Source organism: Alternaria infectoria (assembly GCF_024043175.1).
Source record: "Alternaria infectoria strain BMP 0036 chromosome Unknown scaffold_1, whole genome shotgun sequence".
NCBI lineage: Eukaryota > Fungi > Ascomycota > Dothideomycetes > Pleosporales > Pleosporaceae > Alternaria > Alternaria infectoria.
In genome coordinates, this window is record NW_026250690.1 from 2,180,673 (window position 1) to 2,200,228 (window position 19,556).

Sequence of the window (19,556 nt, forward strand, 5' to 3'; positions counted from 1 at the left end):
ATGTCGCGCGATCAGGGATACCTCCTAGGTATCTCCTATGCCATCCACCATTACTCGTCGGCGATTTGGGTCTGGACGATATCTCTATTGGAAGGGCATATCATCAATGGCAAGTTCCAGTCATGCCGCTGTGGCTCCAAAAGACCCCGCCAAAACACCGAAACCGCATTGGCCACTCGCGTACTGCATACAACCACAGAAACCCAAAGCCTCGTCACTTCAGTCCTACGGTTTCTCATCCACCCAAGCGGCACCGAAACAATGGTGGAGCCATCGGCTCTATCGAGGCCCCGAAGGCAAGGAAGTCGAAGTTCTGTATAGCAAGAATAAGGCGCAATCTGAAATATATGCAAAGCAGTTTCTCGAGGAGCCTGTCATTGGATTTGACATGGAGTGGCCGTGGAACGATTGGAAAAGAGACGATTTACAGAACAAGATTGGACTGATCCAACTCGCTTCTGAAGACAAGATTGCATTGTTTCACATCGGACTGCACCCAGGAAAGACGAGCGAAGACATAATCGCGCCGACACTGAAACGCATTCTTGAGGATCCTAAGATTGGCAAAGTAGGTGTCAATGTGCTGAAGGCGGACTTTTCGAGATTGAGTCGCTTCTTCGGGCTCAAGCCCAAAGGCGCCGTCGAATCCAGCCATCTCTACCGCCTCGTAAAGTTCGGCCCTGCAAAGCCGGAGTTGGTGTCGGTCAAGCTGGTGAGTTTGGCACATCAGGTGGAGGAGCAACTCGGTCTGCCTCTTTACAAGGGTGACGTGAGGACAAGCAACTGGAGCAAGCCCCTGTCAAAAGATCAGATCAACTACGCGGCTGGAGATGCGTACGCGGGCTTCATGCTTTACAAATGTATGAATGCGAAGAGACTTGTCATGAGACCTACCCCACCATTACCGATTCACGCTGAGAAGTACCCGAGCGGCAAGGCATCGAGAGATGATCCGATACTGTTGGACGTCGGAGATGGTACGACCATCACTACAGAAGCCTTCTTTGGTGTCAAACCTGCAAAGAGTGGAACAACAAGAACAAGCTCTAAAGTACCGAAGAAGACTGCACCTGCGAAGACTAGTGGGTCAACGTTGAATCATATTTCACAAGCATTGTTCGAAGAATTAGCTGTTCGGCGAGCATCCCTTGCAGAAACTGGGAAGATACAGCCTTCTCGCGTCATATCCGACACTCTGCTAGAAGCCATCGCGCGCGCACAGCCTTGCGATACTGAAGGTTTGCTTGCTGTAAAAGGTATTGGAAAGATCCAGCAAACAAAGTACGGTAACGAATGGCTCGAGGTTATCTCACTTTTCCTTGCCACGAACGGCATCGAGCAACCAGCTGGGACTGTGAAGCCATCCGTACCCGAAATCCCCTTGCCGCATACACCCCGCCGCCCAAAGGTGCAACGCAAGGTTGCAGATGATAGCTCTGGAGACTCCTCGCCCGCTTTCGAAACAGCGCCCCCTCGGACACCTCAGCTACACACTGGTCTATCTTTTACCATGGCAGAGACAAAACTTGGCGTGGATTATGGCAACGAGTCGCACGGCAGCACATCCCCTTACGACTCTGACGATACCCTCCCATCACTAGACTTTGGCAGTCCCAACCGTCGGCGAACAAGCGCCGGCACCAAACGCAAACGCGCTGAGAGTCCGGTGAAGACCGACGCAGACAAGGCCACCCAGCCTGCGGGAGAACCGTTACAAAATCCGACGATAACCACACCTCGCACCACACTAGCTGGCAAAGTATCGGGAGAACGACCACTAGATACAACGACACCTTCTAAATCGAAAGCAAAGTTCACGCAGGAACCATCCCTGAGCCACGCCCTCGGCGTCGCCAGCAAAGGCCCTGCCTCAGCCTCAGCGCCAACCCCAACACAGATTGCACCACTATCACCCGGATCGCGCATCGCTCGGTCAAAGCTTCTGGCTTTCAGTAAACTGGTAACGCGAAAATTGCCCGCTCGATCCGCAACGGCTCCACCCATCATAACAGACCATACGTTGGATTTGATCATCAGAGCAAGACCGCAGACGCAAGATGAGCTGGAAAGCATTCCGGGGATAGACAGCTTGCTATCAGCTTGTGAGAAGACAGGCACAGATTTACTGAGGAACGTAGTCAAGTTTGCGCCATCGCAGTCATGATGCAAGTGGGTTGAGAGTTATGCTATGAACTTATGACTTGAGGAAGCTATACGATAATGGGAGTTCTTTGATTCAACATCTACTTCGTTAAGGGCTGTAATGTCTATGATATTGACACTGTAAAACAGGTTTATACGCTGTTGCATTTAAGCCCACATAGCCTTGAACTTGGTGTCAAAGTCTTCTTTCAGAGCCTTGAACGCCTTCAGCACATTCAACAAGCCCTCGCCTTCCTCCCAAGCGGGCGGTTCCTTCTTCTCATCGTCGTCCTCGGCATCCCAGCTCTCCTCGACTTCCGACTCGCTGGAAGAGCTACCCATCTCATCCTCCCATGATTCTTCGACCTTCTTCTTAGCCTTCTTCTTGGGTTGGAACGCCAGTTCCTGCTTGGGTGGGACTTTGCTCGTGGAAGCAGTGGTGGCTGAACTGGCCTCTGTCGCAGTGTCGCTCGGTAGCATTTTGTCTTCCCGGTTCTCTTCCTCGTCGTCACCACCACCTCGGACGTCGATGAAGTCGAGATCGGACTCTGTTGCAAGACCCAAGAAGTTCGACAAACTTGTAGTAATCGTAGCGAGCGTCATACTGAGGTCGTTCAGTACGAACCATACATCTCCACGACGAATCTTGTTGGCCGTGATCAGAGCGTTGACGTCACCGTGCATGAAGAAGTCATAAAGGTAAGCGTTCAGCGGAAGATCGGAATCTTCAGGGTAGAGGCCAACGTGAGGTACGACAGCCTCTTCAAGGAAGACGCCGGAACGGCTGGTGCTGCACAGATCGTGGATGGACTCGAATTTGTCATCGTATCCCGAAAGAGCAACAAAAGTGGAGCGTGCCTTCACGTTCTGGCTCTCTGACTTCGGAGAGGCTTCGGCACCGACGGTGACATCTGTCAATGGGAGCGTGTTGTCAGGCTCCTGAACATGTTGGTCGACGAAACTGCGCACGTAGGCTGTGAAAATGTCGAGCGTAGTCTTGTTGTGGCGACGCAACACATTCGCAGCGTGCTCTGGCATTGAAGGCAGGAACACAAGCGATGGGCTCTTCTTCACGATCTCTCGTACGTATTCTTCGTCCGCCTGTCGACAGTGACGTCGGCCAAACAAATGCGACATAGTGAGCATGAGTTCGCGTAATACCACTTCTTTGTTTGTGTCGATCTTGGCGCAAAGCTCGTGGAAGTATCCATCCTTCAGCAGAGCGTGGAAGGCAAAGGATGAGTTCTCGGTAAAGTACAGATGCGATACAGCACCTGCAAAGTTCAAAGGTACACCTTGCGCATCCAGAAGATGCTGTCTCCGCAGGTACTCAACTGAGAAACGCAGATGATGGAGCACTGTCATCTTCGCATCCTCGCCACCAAGGTAGAGTCGTGGCTGTGAGAGCAGGGAGTTGACGCATCGGACAGCGAACGGCGCATTCTCGGATGAGTTCAACAACGTGAACAAACGAAGTACCAGTGTTGTCGTGATGGGGAAATGTCCGTTGAGATCAGGTAACCGGGAGCTGATGAGTTTGTGGATCTTGCTGAGAGACACTCCGTGGAAAACGACATTTCCAAGCATATCGAAACCTCGACGACCTGCACGACCGGCGGCTTGACGGAAGTTGAGCGCCGTCAAAAAGACAGAGTCGCCTGAGAATACGACAGTCTTACAGGGCATGTTGATACCGAGAGCAAGTGTACCTGTTGCGATCACAACGCGAAGGTAACCCTTTCGGAACAACATCTCAACACAGTACCTGTACTTTCGGTTCATACCAGCGTGATGGACACCGATACCGCGCATGAGGCCGTCGATAAGCCATTCATCGACCCCACGATAACGTAGCTCCTTCGCGTGTACAGCAAATTCTTCTTGTGACAATTTCTTGTGATCCGCGAAGTGGAATCCATCGAGAGGCTTGTTCGGATCAAACGAAGCAAAGGTGCTGACCTCGACGTTGGCGGCTTCTTTCATCTGGTCCTGTTTAGTCATGCCCTTCGAGGCATCTCCGCGAAGGCCTTGCTTCTCTCGTCTCGCAACCTAGAAAAGAGTTAGTTACACTTGCAGTTATTGATTAAAGAGATAAACGCACCTCCTTCTTCCAGTCCTCCCACTGCTGCAGCTTGATCTTCCATTTCGGGCTAGTCTCCTTCCAGGCGACTTCGGCATCGACAAGTTGCTTCATGAGCGTTTGGCACATCTTCTCGCAAATGGCACGATCGTAGTTGAATATGATACCCGGAAGCGCGTCTTGTTGCTGCAGATCAGCGAGCAAAGGTAGTATGCTAGAGATGTCGTGGCTGATTTCCATGCCCAACTCATCGAGTTGTCCCTTGTTGTCTACAGCGTCGTTTCCAGCGTCCTCGCTGACTTGATGCTCTTGTAAACCAGATATGGGGCTGCTGAGATCCTTCCGAACTTCAGCAAAAGGCGACTTGTCATCGGCCATCCATGCAGTAAGAAGCTTCTTGAGACCAGCCTGCCAGTTGATTATGTCTGCCTTCTTAATGACTGTTGGGAGTATTGAAGATGGATCCAGAGACTTGTCTACCGGGTACTCGGCCGTCTGGTACTTGGTCATACTCTGCCACAGGGTAAGGCAGTCTCGGGCTTCAAGGGACAAGTCGCTGGGCAATCCGCGCGTGCGATTGATCAAGCTGGCTACAGGATGCAGGAAAGCGAAGTCTGTATGTTCGTCCAATCCCAGCTGCGCAAATGAGCGGTTGCTCGGGAGCGGCAGATAGCTAGCTGCGTTGCGTTTGGCGGGCGGCGTGTATACAAACTTTCGGAGGTCAGAATATCTGTGTGGGTGTTGTACCATAACCAGTTCATTGCCAGCAGCTTTCTGACTAGCGGATAGCCAGTCATTGAAAGATTCTGCATTGCCAATGGTTGCCGAGAGCGCGATGATGGGGCAGGGAGCCATGAGTAGCAGCTGTTCCCAGACGACACCGTCTTCGGCTTGGCCGATACAGTGGACTTCATCGAAGATAATCCACTTCACTCGTTCGGACCAGCTCTTCGCGTTGCTAGGGGCCAACAGCATTATCTGGAGAATATGGGGAACTGTTACAAGAATCTGACATCCTGTGGGGTTGTTGATGCGGTAGTCTCGTGTATGAATACCCCAGACAGACTGGCTGTACTTGTAGTTCTTCGAGAATCGTGCTTGGATTTCAGCGGCGATTTGGTTGACCAAAGCTTTGGTGGGAGCAACATATACAAGAACATCATCGTTGTTCGCCTCGAGAACCTGCTTCATGGCGTAAAACGAGATGAATGTCTTACCCGCTGAAGTTGGGGCAATAACGAGCAGACTGCGGCGAGCATCAATTTCGTCCAGCACGCGTCGCTGCCACGCATCTGGCTCGAACGGTACACGGGAATCTGGCGCCGAATCGATCGTACGGTCAAAGTACGGTCCGCAGTGGAGAAGCTGAAACTCCTCTGGAGAGAGGGTCAAGGCTAGATCCGATACAACGGTCTCTTCCAGAATCTATGATTCTGTTAGCGGTTGCGGGTTGTGAAGCTATTAGTCAACTTACAAACTTGAACGGCAGCTTCCGATCGCCTTGTTCTGTGGGCACTTGCAGCGTGGGCAGCTTCAGGCGCTCAATCGTTAGAGCCAGACACTTTGCAATCGTCTTGGTAACAGTCTCGTAGTTGCTAATAGTCCGAGCAGTATCGAAAAGAAGCGCAGCGACATAAAGACCCTTCTCTTTGGCGCCGTCGCGGCAAAATCGCACCCACATCTCCAGGAGAACGTTCAGCATGTACATCCGCACATCGGGACCAATGACCTGGCGCTGAGCCTCATTGCGGTCGGCTAGGTATTGCCTGGCTTTGTTGTATCTGGAAGCCAAGTCGACCTGCTTCTCAAGGCCCGCACATGAGACGGTCCAGGCTTGGTACCATTGTTTCGCGTTCTCCTCATCTTTGCGCTTCGAGCCTGCGGCGATGTTGGCAAGCATGGCCTCCTTTGATGCATTAATGTTCTTCGTGCTCTGTCTAGACGCTTGCTTCGGTCGCTTGTTCTCGATAGTCTGGGTTGGTGTCATAGACTTCGCTTGGCCTGCTTTCGACTTGTCGCCGAGAGTGATGGTCTCTGGATCTAGTACCTTGCCTACGGCGTTTGTTAGACTGGCGGCGTACGAAGTCATCTCGGCCATGAAGAACTGGTTTCGGCGGAGAGCCTTCTTCGCTATCTTCGGGTCTTTCTCGACAACGACCTTTGTTTTCTGATTCAACGATCTCTGGTTATGCCAATGCGTAACTTCGCGGAAGATGTTAGCAGTAGTCGGGTCTGCTTTGCCTCCTGACTTTGACACATCTAGTTTGATAGGCGCCAGATGAGGATCGAAAACGTCGTTTGAGAAGGGCAAAACTTTGTACGTCGTTGTCTCTTCATCGCTGTTCTTGGCCGTAGCAGTGTCCGTGCTTGTCGTGGAAATAGCCTTTGGCTGAGCTGGGAGATCGTGGACGTCCAGAGCTGCTGTGGCCTTGAGCAAGGTTTGAAGATGCTCGCTGGGCTCTGTGGCAGGATTACGTGTGCACTGTGCAAGAAGTCTTCCGTCGATAAGATCCGCCAGATCGCAGTCCGGGTGGCCTTTGAAGGCTTCAGCCCATGCTGGACTACCAATAAACTTGCGCGCCTCGTGGCAGAAGTCCAGAATGAAAGATTTGACGTCATCCGGAATATCGCGCTGCTTGATGATACGATCAGATAGTGGAAGCTCCGAGAGCAATGCTGCATGCTGCAGTAAAACAGCCGACAGATCGGCATGCGGAGCTGCGAGCTTTGAAGCTACCAGTACTGTCAGGTATTCGCGCTCTGTTAGGAGTTGATCACAAGAAGTCCTGATCGTCTGCAGAAATCCGCGCATGTGCGACAGATCAACGACATCGGTCAATCTCTTGTTTGTGTGGGGCTCCTGATCAAAGTTGTTAGCAGACGAAGCTATCAAGGGGAAGGCTGCCCAGGACAAAACGCTAGGAGGTGCAAGTTTGTAGGGATATGGACTGAGGTAGTTACGTACTGCTGATGAGACATCAAGCGTCATAGAGCGTGCGTGCTCCAGAACAGTTGTGACGACCTTGGTATCGGCCCATTCCAGTCCATTTACAAGCGCCGCACTATAGCCCCGCTGCATCATACTGTATATGAATGTGCGGAAAGAAGTCTTGTACTCTTGTTGGCGCTCCTGTACATCCTTGTTTTCACCCTGTGGGGTATCAAGGTCCTTCTGTAGGGCCAGCCTCTTGCGGATATCAGTGAAGGAAGCTCCGTCATGACACAAGACGAAGTAAATATCTGTAGCACGCAGATACTCCGTGAAGCCATCGGATGATACTGATGAGAAGGTGTTGATCTCAATCTCTGGGACAGCATCTGGCAGGTTGACCTTGAGATGGCGGATGATAGCTGCTCGTGCAAGCAGGTACTTCTCGCTTATGGCTGGCGACGCATCCTGGGGTACGCAAAGATCTTGATGTTCGTCGAAGAAGGCAATGTGGAAGTTGCAGCCTCGAGAGACGAGACCCTGTAGAAATTTCTCGACGGCGTACGATGCGTGCAGCAATTGATATCCAGGGTCGAAATCGATGTGTGGGTCGCCGAAGCACTGAAGCAAAAGTGATTCGCCGTGTACGAGAAAGCGCTCACTGCCTGCAAAGTCGCCTACCAGGTCGACCCGGCGGCTGTAGAGGTTGGAGTACCATTGGAGGATCTGCTCCTCGGTACCTTGCTTGTCGGCAGCCATGCTGGGTGGTCTGCACGAGAAGGAAGGAGGGGCGGCGGTCAGAAGCTGTGGTCAGCAGCAGGGTGGTGAGAGAGTGTTTGTCCCCTCAGCCGTTTAGTGGCAGGTGTTGTTAGGTGGGTAGCCGCTGGTGGCGGATAGTGGGACTGTCGATCCCGCGCCAAGTCTTACAGGAGCGCTGCAGTCAAGCTCAGTGCCCAGTACGTCTTGTGCCTCGGCTGGATTCCTGCCTAGCCAGGTGAAGGGAGCCGTACTTTGATTTGATTTTTGACTGTTGACGTACGTGGATGTGATGTACGTATACGTACTGTCAGCTGGAGTCGAGTGGAGCCGCAGGCCTGGATTCTGCGAATCTGGAAAAGCCGAAAACCCTGACGCGACTAGTGCGCGCTAGCGGGTCAAGCGAGCTGGAAGGTACCACCATCAGCAATTATGGGGCATCGCTATCGGGACCTGAGATCGTACAGATCTAGAGTCGGTAGAGCTAGTTCAAGTTCTCAGTGCTTATGGTAGATGCTTGCAATACTCACTGGTTGTTAGGCAGAGTTAAAGGTTCTTGTGACACTCTGGCAAATTGTACAGCACAATTGATCGGGGAAGAACAGCGATGGCATCGAGAATGTGAAGCTTTTCAATTTGAAAGGAAACGTCTTGCACGGAGTGTGACGACGACGGCAACTCAGCTCCGAGAGCTTCGCGCCTAGCGACTGACAAGAACATACAAACGCCACCATGACCCTTGTTTGACCTATTAACATACATTCGAAAGAAAGTCCAGCGCTCGTCGCATGAGAAGAGCGATACTTGGCAGGATACATGGGCATGCAAGGCCAGACCACTAAGGGAGGATCAAACAAGAACATGCCGATGCCGCGGTCGAATGTAACCTGGTGGCTGCTTTATGAAGAAAAGCAATTCTAATTCTACTCAGTAAAGTCAGACTTGGTAAAGGTCTGTGGGAACGTTTCGTACTCACCGAGACAACTCGTCTCCTCATATTTCAGATCTCCAGTGGTGCAAGAAGGTCAAGCTTGGCGTGGGGTTAGCTACATCAGACGATGCGATATACAGTAGAACTTACCGGGACAATACGGTTCCAGTGTGCTGGGCTGGGCGGGGGCTGGGGTGGAGGTGACGGTGGGTCATCTCTTGAGCGGTCCTGCGGCGGCGTAGACATTGATAAGCTCAATGGAGCATGAACCGAGCGTGCGTTGACCATATCAGACGCGTTGTCCACTGAAGATCTCGTAGTGATGGCCATGCTGTTCGTGTGGTAGTTACAAATCGATCGGAGAGCAGTAATATTGATGGATCAGACGCGGGATTGGAAGTTGATAGTCGAAGAGCTGTATGTGCGAAAGAGTGGAAGACTGTTCTGGAGGACAAAACACTAACGTAGTCTCGATATTAAATAGTCTGAGGCAAGGTTTTCCTACACTCCCAATGAACACCATAAGAGGTCACCTAGTGGCGTACAGGGGCGTATGTCTAGTTGGCAGACCCAAAAAGCCAGGCAAAGGCAATCAGAATCGCAGCGGCCCGTCCGCGCGGATAGACGGGTGGCGTCAGGAAGGACTAAGTCTAAAGTGTTGTGCTGGAATGGGATGCTGGTTTGGCAGACAGGGTGCACAAGCGGCGAATAAGAGTCTTCCCCGGGCGGAAGAAAGCTTGATCTGGGGTGTAGAAGATGCCATCTTGAACGGCGGTAAACAACGTGTCGACGGGTGAGAGCACGGCGAGCGACAGTCGACCGATTGTGTGACTACCAGGGTTGAGTACTGCTTGCAACTAAGTAGGCGGCGGGGAAGATGCTCCGCAGCCGCACATCCCCTTGTGCAAGGTGCCTGGGAAGATTGCTTTGCCTCCAACTGTAGGATTCTGAAATGGCGGTCTACGAAGCCATGATGTCAAGATGGATACACGAATACTTCCATTCGTTCGTGGGCATGACTAGACGCCTCGCACCCAGCTGCTAAAGTCTTTGATTGGCTGGTCGAGCTGCACGCATTCCCGTGCTAGGACTTGGGACGATCAGTAGGTGATGGCAGACGATGTTTGTCTATACTCAAGTGAAGCAAACGGCTGACCAGTCGACATAGCCTCACTTTTGAGCCATGATATAGAGTTGTTGAAATGGATAGATGCAGCTTTGGCGAGGATGTCAATCGGTGTGAAAGCCTGCGCAGTTCGGACAGGTGAAGTGGTGAGGGTGAGACGAGTCACAGACAACAAGGCCGGCGCGCTCGGACGTGACGGCGCGCCAAGGCCAACGCGAGCCCTGGAGCATCGCGACTTCCTTTCAGGCAGACTCACTCTACGCCAATCCCCCCCAGCCTCGCACTCCCGCCAGTCGCCTAGAATCGCCTATTCGAGACGCACTCCAGATCCAGAAGCGACCGTCTCGGCTGCTCCACGGCGCTGTCCACTACCGTCGCATGCGCCCGTCCGACATGTGCTTCACTGGGTCGTAGGGCTAGCAATCACATCGTCCGTCCCTGCGTCACCCGGCTGGTGATACCCTCGCCGCCCGCCCATCGGCTCTCTTCACCCCTTCCGCTTCATTAGACGCAGCGCGCCCGCACCCGACAGCCCCACCAGTTCCACCCCAGCCCTCACACATCGCACTGCGCCCCGCCAACATGTCTTCGGTCTGGAACCCCGACAATGTACGCGACGTGGCCGAATCGGTGGGCATCGCCTCACTTGCCGACAATGTCGTCGAAGAGCTGGCACGCGACGTCGACTTCCGCTTGGCACAGGTGCTAGAGGAGGCCCTCAAGTTCATGCGACACGGGAAGCGGACCACCCTGAGCACACAGGACATATCCAATGCCCTCAAGGTGTTGAATGTGGAGCCCCTCTACGGCTACGAGTCTACCCGACCGCTGCGCTTCGGTGAGGCTTCGCTGGGGCCCGGCCAGCCCTTGTACTATGTCGAAGACGAGGAGGTCGATTTCGAGAAGCTCATCAATGCCCCACTGCCCAAGGTGCCACGGGAAATCACCTTCACGGCACACTGGCTCGCCGTCGAAGGAGTCCAGCCTTCGATACCTCAGAACCCCAACACGAACACCGGCGATCTCCTGCCCAAGGGACCCAATGCGAACCCTCACTTGGCCGCGGCTAATGGCCTGGACAACGTCAACGTCAAACCGCTCGTCAAACATGTGCTATCCAAAGAATCGCAAGAGCTCTTCAACAAGCTGTCGGGCGCCCTCATCGACGAGACGAACATCGAATGGCAGAATGCGGCACTTGCTGCGATCTCGACGGAGCCGGGCATTCACCAGCTGACGACCTACCTCCTTAGCTTCATAGCCGAAAAGGTTACACACAATATGAAGAACCTGTTCATCTTGACACAGATGATGCGTGCCGCAGAGGCGCTGCTCAAGAACCAGGCCATCTACCTCGATCCCTACGTGGCATACATGGTACCGCCAATCCTGACGTGCTGCACAGGCGGGAAGGTAGGACCAGCAAACCCTGCGCCATCCAACGCCTCCTCAGAGACGCTGAACGGAACCATGCCCGACCACAACCGCGCTACCCAAGATGCATTCTACCTGCGAACGCTTGCAGCCCACCTCCTCAAAGACATTTGCCGGAAGCACGCGTCGTCGAATCAAGGCCTCAAGGCACGAATCGCACGCACCTGCCTGAAGCAGTTTATGGATCCCGACAAATCAGTCGGAACACACTTTGGCGCTCTACAAGCGTTGCTCCTCGTCCTAGGCGCCGGTGACGCACTGAGAGGACTCATCCTACCGAACATTAAGATGTACAACGATGACTTCCTCTCTAAAAAGCTCGCCGACGAGAGCACGAGGCACGATACAGAGATACTACTTGCAGTACTCGTAGGCTCCTTCCCCGCCCTGGTACCCAAAAGCATAAGAGAGAGGAGGCAAAGGGAACAACAAGAGGGCACATACACAGCACCAGACCTCGACGACGTCCGAGAGCAGCTCGTCAGCAAGGTCGGCAATCTCGTGGCTGCCCACTTGATTGAGAAGAAGATGGATCTCGAAGTGCAAGAGATCCTTAGGAAGGACTTCGACATTTGAGCTATTTATCAGAGAGCATACGAGGCATTACTATTGGCGTTCCAGGGGAGGGGCTTGCTTGGATGATACCATTTGCTCCGAGACACCGCGCTCGCACGGCTGTAATTCAAATCCGTCCTTTACATGACTTACCGTTCAGCTGCCCAAGTACTGATATCGTGCAACACAATGTACCAGTGCATGTTCACCCTAGTCCACTAATCAAATAAGTACAACCTGCATAGTCAAGAAGAATCGAGAAGTCTACATCGCCTTGGGATTTTGTTGTCTTTCATTCATATAACAACCAGACTGCAGCGCACTCGTTCACTTCCCTCGCGCAACAGGCAACAACAACGCGTCATTTCCACCGTCATCATCCGTCCACCTCGCTATTTTCGCAGTAACACCATCAACGACACCTTCCATCATCCCGATACCCTCGTCAATAAAACTCTTGCTCTTCCGGATCAACCTGCTGCTTCTGTTGCCAGGAGTCGAAGACCCGGAATGTGCTGTACCAGCTTCCAAAGCCTCCATATCGGAGAGATTGAGCTCGAACGTCTCGTTGCTGTTCTCTGCGGTATAGCTTAGCGCAGGAGACACCGATTCAGACGCTGGATTTGAAGTCGGCGTCGTGGGAGCGAAGAAGGCGGCTCGTTCGGCTTGCCATTCCAGCGAACTCCGCTTTACCAGTGTAGCGCTTACATCAGGGCTAAGAAGGCCATTGGGAGGAGGGTCGAGGAAAGGATTAATCGGCGACATGCTGTCGGATGTAGATGGAGTCGGAGAAGAAGGAACTGAGAGTGTTGGTGTTGTAATTGTAAGACCGAATCGTGGGCCTGCTGAAGGCGAAGACGAAAAACGGCGGTGTGTTGTGTATGTGCGATCTTGGAATTCGGATCGTATTGCTCGACTCCTTGGGCGATTGTGACTGGACGTTGTGTGTTTTGGTCTGTACTTCATCTCGATACTCTCAACAACTTGCCCGTTATCTCCTAGGTAGGAAAATGGAATCTGGGCCGCTGATGTGATAGCGCTGTCACTATCCACGGCGGAATCCAGCCCTCTGTCTATCGAGATGCCACTTTGGCTTCCATGTCGATGTGCGTACTTGCTCACTTTGTCAATCGGCCTCCTCTCCTCCTTCCTGTTTCCGTTATTTTTCTTCCCTTTCCATTCTGCGCTCCCTGCTTTCGATCCCGTCCTCATGCTTATGGCGCAAGTAATCACCGTCCACATAACACCCAGTGCGAGAATTGCTATGGTACCGACAAAGAGTATTTTGTACCCTGGAGCCAGGTACGCTAGTTCGTAGTCTACACGGCCCATAATGCTCGGGTGATAGGGAAGTTCGTTGTGTGTGATGGCGTTTGGGTCTTGTAGCGGATTCGAGTACTGTGTCGCGCTATGCGGTACGATAGCGTCTGGGTAGAGGATACCGGGTGGTGAGACGCGGGGGTATGATGAGCGGTGCGGTGATGGCGATGTGTCTGCATTCGGCGTTGTCGGTGTTGTTGTTGAGCCCTTTGACGATTCCAGTCGCGCTACGTCATACGAAGGTCTGGGTGAATGTGGGAGTGACCGTGCAGCGAAATCAGCCTGCAGTGTGCGACGCATGCCAGGAATGATTCCCTGAATCTGCGGGATCGGAAAGCGAAGCCCGGCCTTTAAACTAGGTGTCGCAGACGGCCAGTTGAACGTCGAGGCGCTATTGTAGTCGTACTGCGTGTCTTTTGCATTAGTGGTGGGCTGTTCAGAATCTTTCGCAGTGGTAGTGATAGTGCGTGATGTCTCACGGTATTGCGCCGCTGGTGCCATAACAAGATAGTGCGATGATGCACTAGCAAAATGAATGTCGATATAGTTACACAGCAAGCTGCAAGAGGGTACAAAGACAAAGGTAATTAACGAAGAGCATGAAAGAGTTTAGAAGAGAAGCGGCGACCACGGAACAATGCGAGACAATTTGTCAAAGAGACTACTGGAAGGAGTAGTCGTGAAGCAATAATATGAGACAGGCGCGCACCAAAGATTCAACAAAGACGATTGATTCATGATGTGGCACCACAGCACCATGAGTTCACGCAGCATCGATGTTTTGAACGATAGTTGTACAGTGATGATTTGATGAGACTAGGATTATGTATATGTGAAGAGGCTATGCGAGCTCAGTGTTGTCATTCAACCAAACGCCGCCCAATTGGATATCCAAACTGCAAGTCTAGAGTGTACTTTTGAATGAGACAATGCTATGTCGCAAGAAACGCACAGTACTTTGAAATGCGGAACGACGTTTATGCAGCCGCAGCTGCGGCGGGATTATGTACGGCAGTTCCCAGGCAGAACGGGCGCCCACTTCCACACAGAGGTGTGGATCGTGTAGCACCGAACGCAGTATGGGACGCCGTGTACCCTTGTGGTACTCACTGAGTGGTGACATATGTCGAGCCACCAACTGGCCGCTTATCTGCGGTTGAAGTTGAGGTACTTCGCGGCGACGAAAAGAATTACCAAGTTGCTGGCAATGAAAGCAGCGAAGATACCCAAGTCTCTCCATCTGTTGCTGAACTCGTATCCAAGAGGTCGATAGAACTCGTCGCCGACCTTGTAGGCGCAGTAATTGCAGACGTCGGTGGCGTTGTCGAGGAGGTATCCGGGCGCACCGCTGGAGAAGAAGTCGCTCATGTACGTTCCACATTCCTGGCCTTGTGGGGCGCTGAACTGGTTGTACTCGCCAGATGTACATTGGACTTTGAGGTCATGAAGTTCAGTAACAATCATGCCGCCGATGAGGCGCGTGAAAGGGTTCAGCTCATAGAGCCATACACGCCAGAATTTGGGGATTGAGGGCTTGGGAATGGTGACACCGCAGAAGAGAGCGAAGATGATCTGAAAATAAAATTAGCTCATGCTTCAAGAGGGCATTGATGTTGACTTACGATGATGAAAGGGTTGACATAGGACGCGATGAAGGGGGTTGGTGTCAACGCAGCAATCGCCTGAGCCAGAGTGACGGAGAAGACCTCAGTGATGAGTACAATCAGGAATTGATATCCGGCGCGCGAGCTGTCGGAGTTCAAGCCCGGGATGTAGTAAAGAGGAAGGAAGAAGAAAACGGCGCAAAGCACACTGTATGGCATCTCCGCAAGAACCATAGACAACGCGAATGGGAATGTCTTGTATGCCTTGGACATCTGCTCACGGAAAGAGATCATACGTTGGACAGCGTACTTGGGTTCAACTTGAGCGAGAATGAGGGCTGGCAGAACCGTGACCTGGAAGATAATGAACACGCGGTATTGCAGAGATGCTCGGGAGTCGTCCAGCTGAAGGTACATGAGACCTGTGAGCAAAGCGATGATGACGTGGTTGAAGAGGCGAGTGAAGCCGTAGTTGGGAGTGCGCCAGAAAGACAAGTTTTGGCGTCTGACAACTTGCTTAATCTGGTAAGACATCGGTGTAGCGAACTCCTTTTGCTCAACTGGCTCGGCAGAACCAACAGCAGCCATGCGCTCTTCCTTGACCTGACCAATGTGGCGCTTGACTTCAGCGAATTCCTCAGAATCCCTCCATACATCAGCCCAATCGCGGTCACCAATGCGAGGAGCGGAACCAGCACCGACGGCATCTAGCATCCACTCGGCAGGGTTGGCATCCGGAGGGCAGTCAGCACCGTGGCGATGGAAGTAGTCGAGGAGAACATGGGCATCCTTGCCGATGTCACCGAAGTAAACACATTGGCCACCCCTTTGGAGAAGGAGCAATCGGTCGAAGTTTTCGAAAAGAGCAGAGTTGGGCTGATGGATAGTGCACAGGATAGCTTGGCCAGCGGCAGCAAGTTTGCGAAGGAAACGGACGATGTTGAAAGCACTCTGAGAATCGAGACCAGAAGTAGGTTCGTCCAAGAACAGAAGGAGCTCAGGCTTGGCAGCGAGTTCGACACCTATGGTAACACGCTTGCGTTGTTCGACGGCTAGACCACTCTCAGGGTCTCCAATAATGGCGTCTGCGATGTCTTCCATTTCCAACAAGGCGATGACCTCCTCAACGTAGGCATACTTCTCGGCTTGAGGTGTCTCATACGGCTGTCGCAGGTCGGCGGAGAAGCGGAGTGCCTCACGGACGGTTGTAGCAGGTTCGTGGACATCAAGTTGTTCGGCGTAGGCAGTTCCACGTTGGAACGCGATACCAGGGACCTTACCATCGACTAGCTTGTCACCACTAATAACACCGATGTTCTTGCGGTTGGCCAGCACATCGAGAAGTGTGGTCTTTCCAGCACCTGAGGCACCCATGAGTGCTGTCAGCTGTCCGGGCTTGACGTATCCGTAGATGTTGTTGAGCAGGCGGAGCTCTCCGCTGGGGACAGGTACATCGTAGCAAAGGTCTTCCCATGTGAGGACAGCTTTGGACGCAATGTTGAGATCTGAGTTCTGGTCGCTGCTGTCTTCCTTGCGGTTACGCTTATCACGCTTCTCTTGCAACTTGGCGTTGAGCTCCTTGAGTTCCTTGTTCTCTTTCACGAAGAAGGTGACTGTACGGCCACCGGCACCCCACTTGACGAATTCTCCGAGGAAGGCGTTGGCGAGAAGGAATCCGACAATGAGAGCAACCATGATACCGTAGTGCATCCAGAGGTCTGAAGGATCCCATTGGAAGTTGGTCTTGATGTAGTTGGTGCCAGAAACGATGGGGTTACCAGCCTCACTGCCAGGTAGAGTACAAACCTGGGCGTTGAGGTCATCGTACCCAGGCCCAGCAGGAATCAGAGAGCTGCCGGCACAGGTCAAGTCCAGACGACTGAACTCGTTCATCATCAGCGCGGAGAAACCCAGTCCCAGGGCATTGATGTAGAAGATCCATCGGAGCCAGACTTGTTCGGACTGCCACTGAATGAGATAACCAGAGGTGAGTACGAACAATGTTATGATCGTAGCAGCCAGACGGATTGCGACGTCGAAATCGGGGCAGAGACATCCCACTGTTCGGAAGAACAATGTCATGGCAAGGTAGCCAGTGATGATGACCAAAGCGAATGTGAAAAAGGCTCCAGCGTCTCGCACCAGGTTCGTCATGAAGTACACGATAATGGAGAAGACCAGAATCTGCACAGATGCAAACAAGAGATCGACTCCAATCTGGGCTATCCAAAGGGCTGATGGTCGATGGAAAGTGAAAGCGCGATGTTTGTTGATGATCGGTCTACCTAACATAGTGGATGCCAATTCGGAGAAAGCCTGGAAAGCGTTGAAAAGGAGAGCGATGAAGAGAACACCGCCACGAGTGAAGGCGCCTTCAGAGGTATCAGGGAGATTGAGCCAGACGGTACCAGTAATGATAGCGATAGAGATAGAGGTGATCCAAGAAACAACCAGGGCAAACTTGTCCTGCCATTTGAGCAAGAATTGACGCTTCGCCAGAGCCCAGACCTGGAGATAGAACGGAATCGAGTAAACAGACTTCTGGGGTGCGTGGCGTTTGGACTCCTTGACAGCCAACTGGAAGTCGTCATAAACATGCTTCTCCTGATCCATCTGGGCCTTGTATGCTACCATCTCAGCATCGAGCCTAGCCGCAGATTCGGATCGATTGAAGGCTTCGGCTAGCGCTTCGGGTGTTGAAGGAACGTCCTTCTCGCTCATACCGGGCTTGAACTCGCGCTCGAAAGGATCGGTGCAACCAGTGAGATAGTCGGGGGTGGTTTGGCGGGGCTTCTCCTTGAACCCGAGACCCTCGAAGTAGGCGCGGGCTTCCTGAGCAGGTCCAAAGTAGACTTGTCGGCCGCTGTCGATGACCATGACCTTGTCGAAGCACTTGTAGATGTTTTCGGAAGCCTGGTAGAGAGACACGAAGGTTGTCGTCTTGTAGATGTTCGTGAGCACCCTAAGCGAACGCGCATAATCGACAGCAGTCGAAGCATCTAATCCTCTTGTCGAGTTGTCCCAGCTCATCAGCGAAGCACCAGTAATCATGGTTTCGGCGATGGAGACTCGCTTCCTCTCTCCTCCACTGACACCACGGACGAATGGGTTGCCGACGATGGTGTTGCGGGTGTGTTCAATATTGAACATCTTGAGCATGAGGTCGATGACCTTCTCCTTGAAATCTTGTCTTGAGAGTCCGGCAGGGCGCTTTCCCGGGACCTTGGTCTCGAGCGCGAAGTCGAGTGTTTGTCCGACTGTGAGCGTGGGGTGGTGGTTCTCGTCCTCCTCACAGTAGACTGCCTCTCCTCTGTATCTCTTCTCGAAGAAGTCGGCGTCGAATGGACCGTACAGAACGTTTCCGTCGACCTTGGTGTATCCGTATCGCTGGTTGCTGATGACCTTGAGGAACGTGGTACAACCACTGCCGGGCTTTCCCAGCACGAGCACCATCTCACCAGGCTTGACGACACCCTTGAAGTCCTTCAGAATGTCGAACTCCTTGCCCTTCTTGCCAAGGCCGAGAATGCTGGCAGCGGTTTCGAAGACGTTGAAAAAAGATACGAACGCGTCGGGGAAGGTCTTGACATAGTTCTTCACACCACCTGTGCGAGAGTTAGCGTATGTTTTGCGTGAGGCGTGCACCGAGTAGTCGTACCAATTCCGCTGACGGTGAGACCGTCCCACACAACGCCAATGCGCTTCGACTTGATGCCCGCTGCCTCTTCCTCATCTTTACCACCGCGTAGGGTTGCCTCGAGATCGAAGGGCTCATCGGACGAGTCTGAGCCTTCAACAGTAGCCTTCTCTACGTCTGTGATGGCCTGGTCTTTGCGACTCTGCTTGCTCTGTACGCGACTCAATCGGCGCGAGATGTTGCTGGTACGCGAGAGTTCCTTTGAGAGTTCCGCAAAGTCGGCCTCGGCACGTTGAATGTTGACTCCACCCGTGACATTGCTGAAACCCTTTTCATTGTTCGCCGAGTTGCGCGCAGTGCTGTCGGTGACGGAAGCAGTCCTTATACTGGCGTCGTCGCGGTTTAGGTGGTTGCGATTGGGATGAATAGCCTCAAAAGTGGTGCCCTCGGTGTGCTCTTGGATCTGCGTATGTTGTACGCTGGCGTTGTCCATGGCGGCGGCGGTACAGGGCGCACCCTGGGTTGAATTAAGCGGTAGCGAACCGGTACAGGCAGCGGCGATGTCTCACTCAGCTGCAGGCACGGCAAAGAAGCGAATTATAAGGAACGTATGGATATCTCGAAAAACAAAACAGGAGCACAGCAAAGGGCGCGAGGGCTGTCGCAACGGCTAAATAAAATAAGAAAGCAGTACACGACGGAGATAAGAGCACCGAGTGGGTCTCGAGATCGGAAAGGGTTAAAGACGGTGGGCAATCCTAAGGAGCTGCACCGCGTGCGGCTAGGCAGATCTCTTATTGTCGCAACTATCAATCCGCAGGAGCACGACGGTGAGAGAGTTTGACGCGCGCGCATTCTTCAGCGGACAGCTTCGCACGGAGACGGCGTATCAAATGCGCAATCGAGTCACTCCGTCGCACCATGATCGACAGTACAGTCACATTCTATGCACGTCGGCTAGATTCCGCCAGACATGACGATGAGATCCCTGGGCAAGGCTACAAACACTATGCGGCTCAGCACGTCAGTCCGAGGATAGCTC

The 19,556-nt window shown here is 52.8% G+C and overlaps 4 protein-coding genes across 4 annotated transcripts; 2 read left to right on the plus strand and 2 right to left on the minus strand.

Moving 5' to 3' along the window:
- Positions 1 to 106: 106 nt before the first annotated feature.
- On the plus strand, positions 107 to 2,164 carry J4E92_000753 (uncharacterized protein; the record flags this gene model as incomplete). Its single annotated transcript, XM_051492168.1, has 1 exon — positions 107 to 2,164. The coding sequence occupies one exon, from the start codon at positions 107 to 109 to the stop codon at positions 2,162 to 2,164; it is 2,058 nt and encodes a 685-aa protein (XP_051357680.1).
- A 146-nt stretch (positions 2,165 to 2,310) lies between these two features.
- On the minus strand, positions 2,311 to 7,910 carry J4E92_000754 (uncharacterized protein; the record flags this gene model as incomplete). Its single annotated transcript, XM_051492169.1, has 4 exons — positions 2,311 to 4,191; positions 4,244 to 5,647; positions 5,697 to 7,082; positions 7,188 to 7,910. The coding sequence occupies 4 exons, from the start codon at positions 7,908 to 7,910 to the stop codon at positions 2,311 to 2,313; spliced, it is 5,394 nt and encodes a 1,797-aa protein (XP_051357681.1).
- A 2,636-nt stretch (positions 7,911 to 10,546) lies between these two features.
- Positions 10,547 to 11,974, plus strand: J4E92_000755 (uncharacterized protein; the record flags this gene model as incomplete). The annotated part of the gene is made up of 1 exon (XM_051492170.1): positions 10,547 to 11,974. The coding sequence occupies one exon, from the start codon at positions 10,547 to 10,549 to the stop codon at positions 11,972 to 11,974; it is 1,428 nt and encodes a 475-aa protein (XP_051357682.1).
- A 2,445-nt stretch (positions 11,975 to 14,419) lies between these two features.
- Positions 14,420 to 19,007, minus strand: J4E92_000756 (uncharacterized protein; the record flags this gene model as incomplete). The annotated part of the gene is made up of 3 exons (XM_051492171.1): positions 14,420 to 14,845; positions 14,896 to 18,482; positions 18,536 to 19,007. The coding sequence occupies 3 exons, from the start codon at positions 19,005 to 19,007 to the stop codon at positions 14,420 to 14,422; spliced, it is 4,485 nt and encodes a 1,494-aa protein (XP_051357683.1).
- Between the last annotated feature and the right edge of the window lie 549 nt (positions 19,008 to 19,556).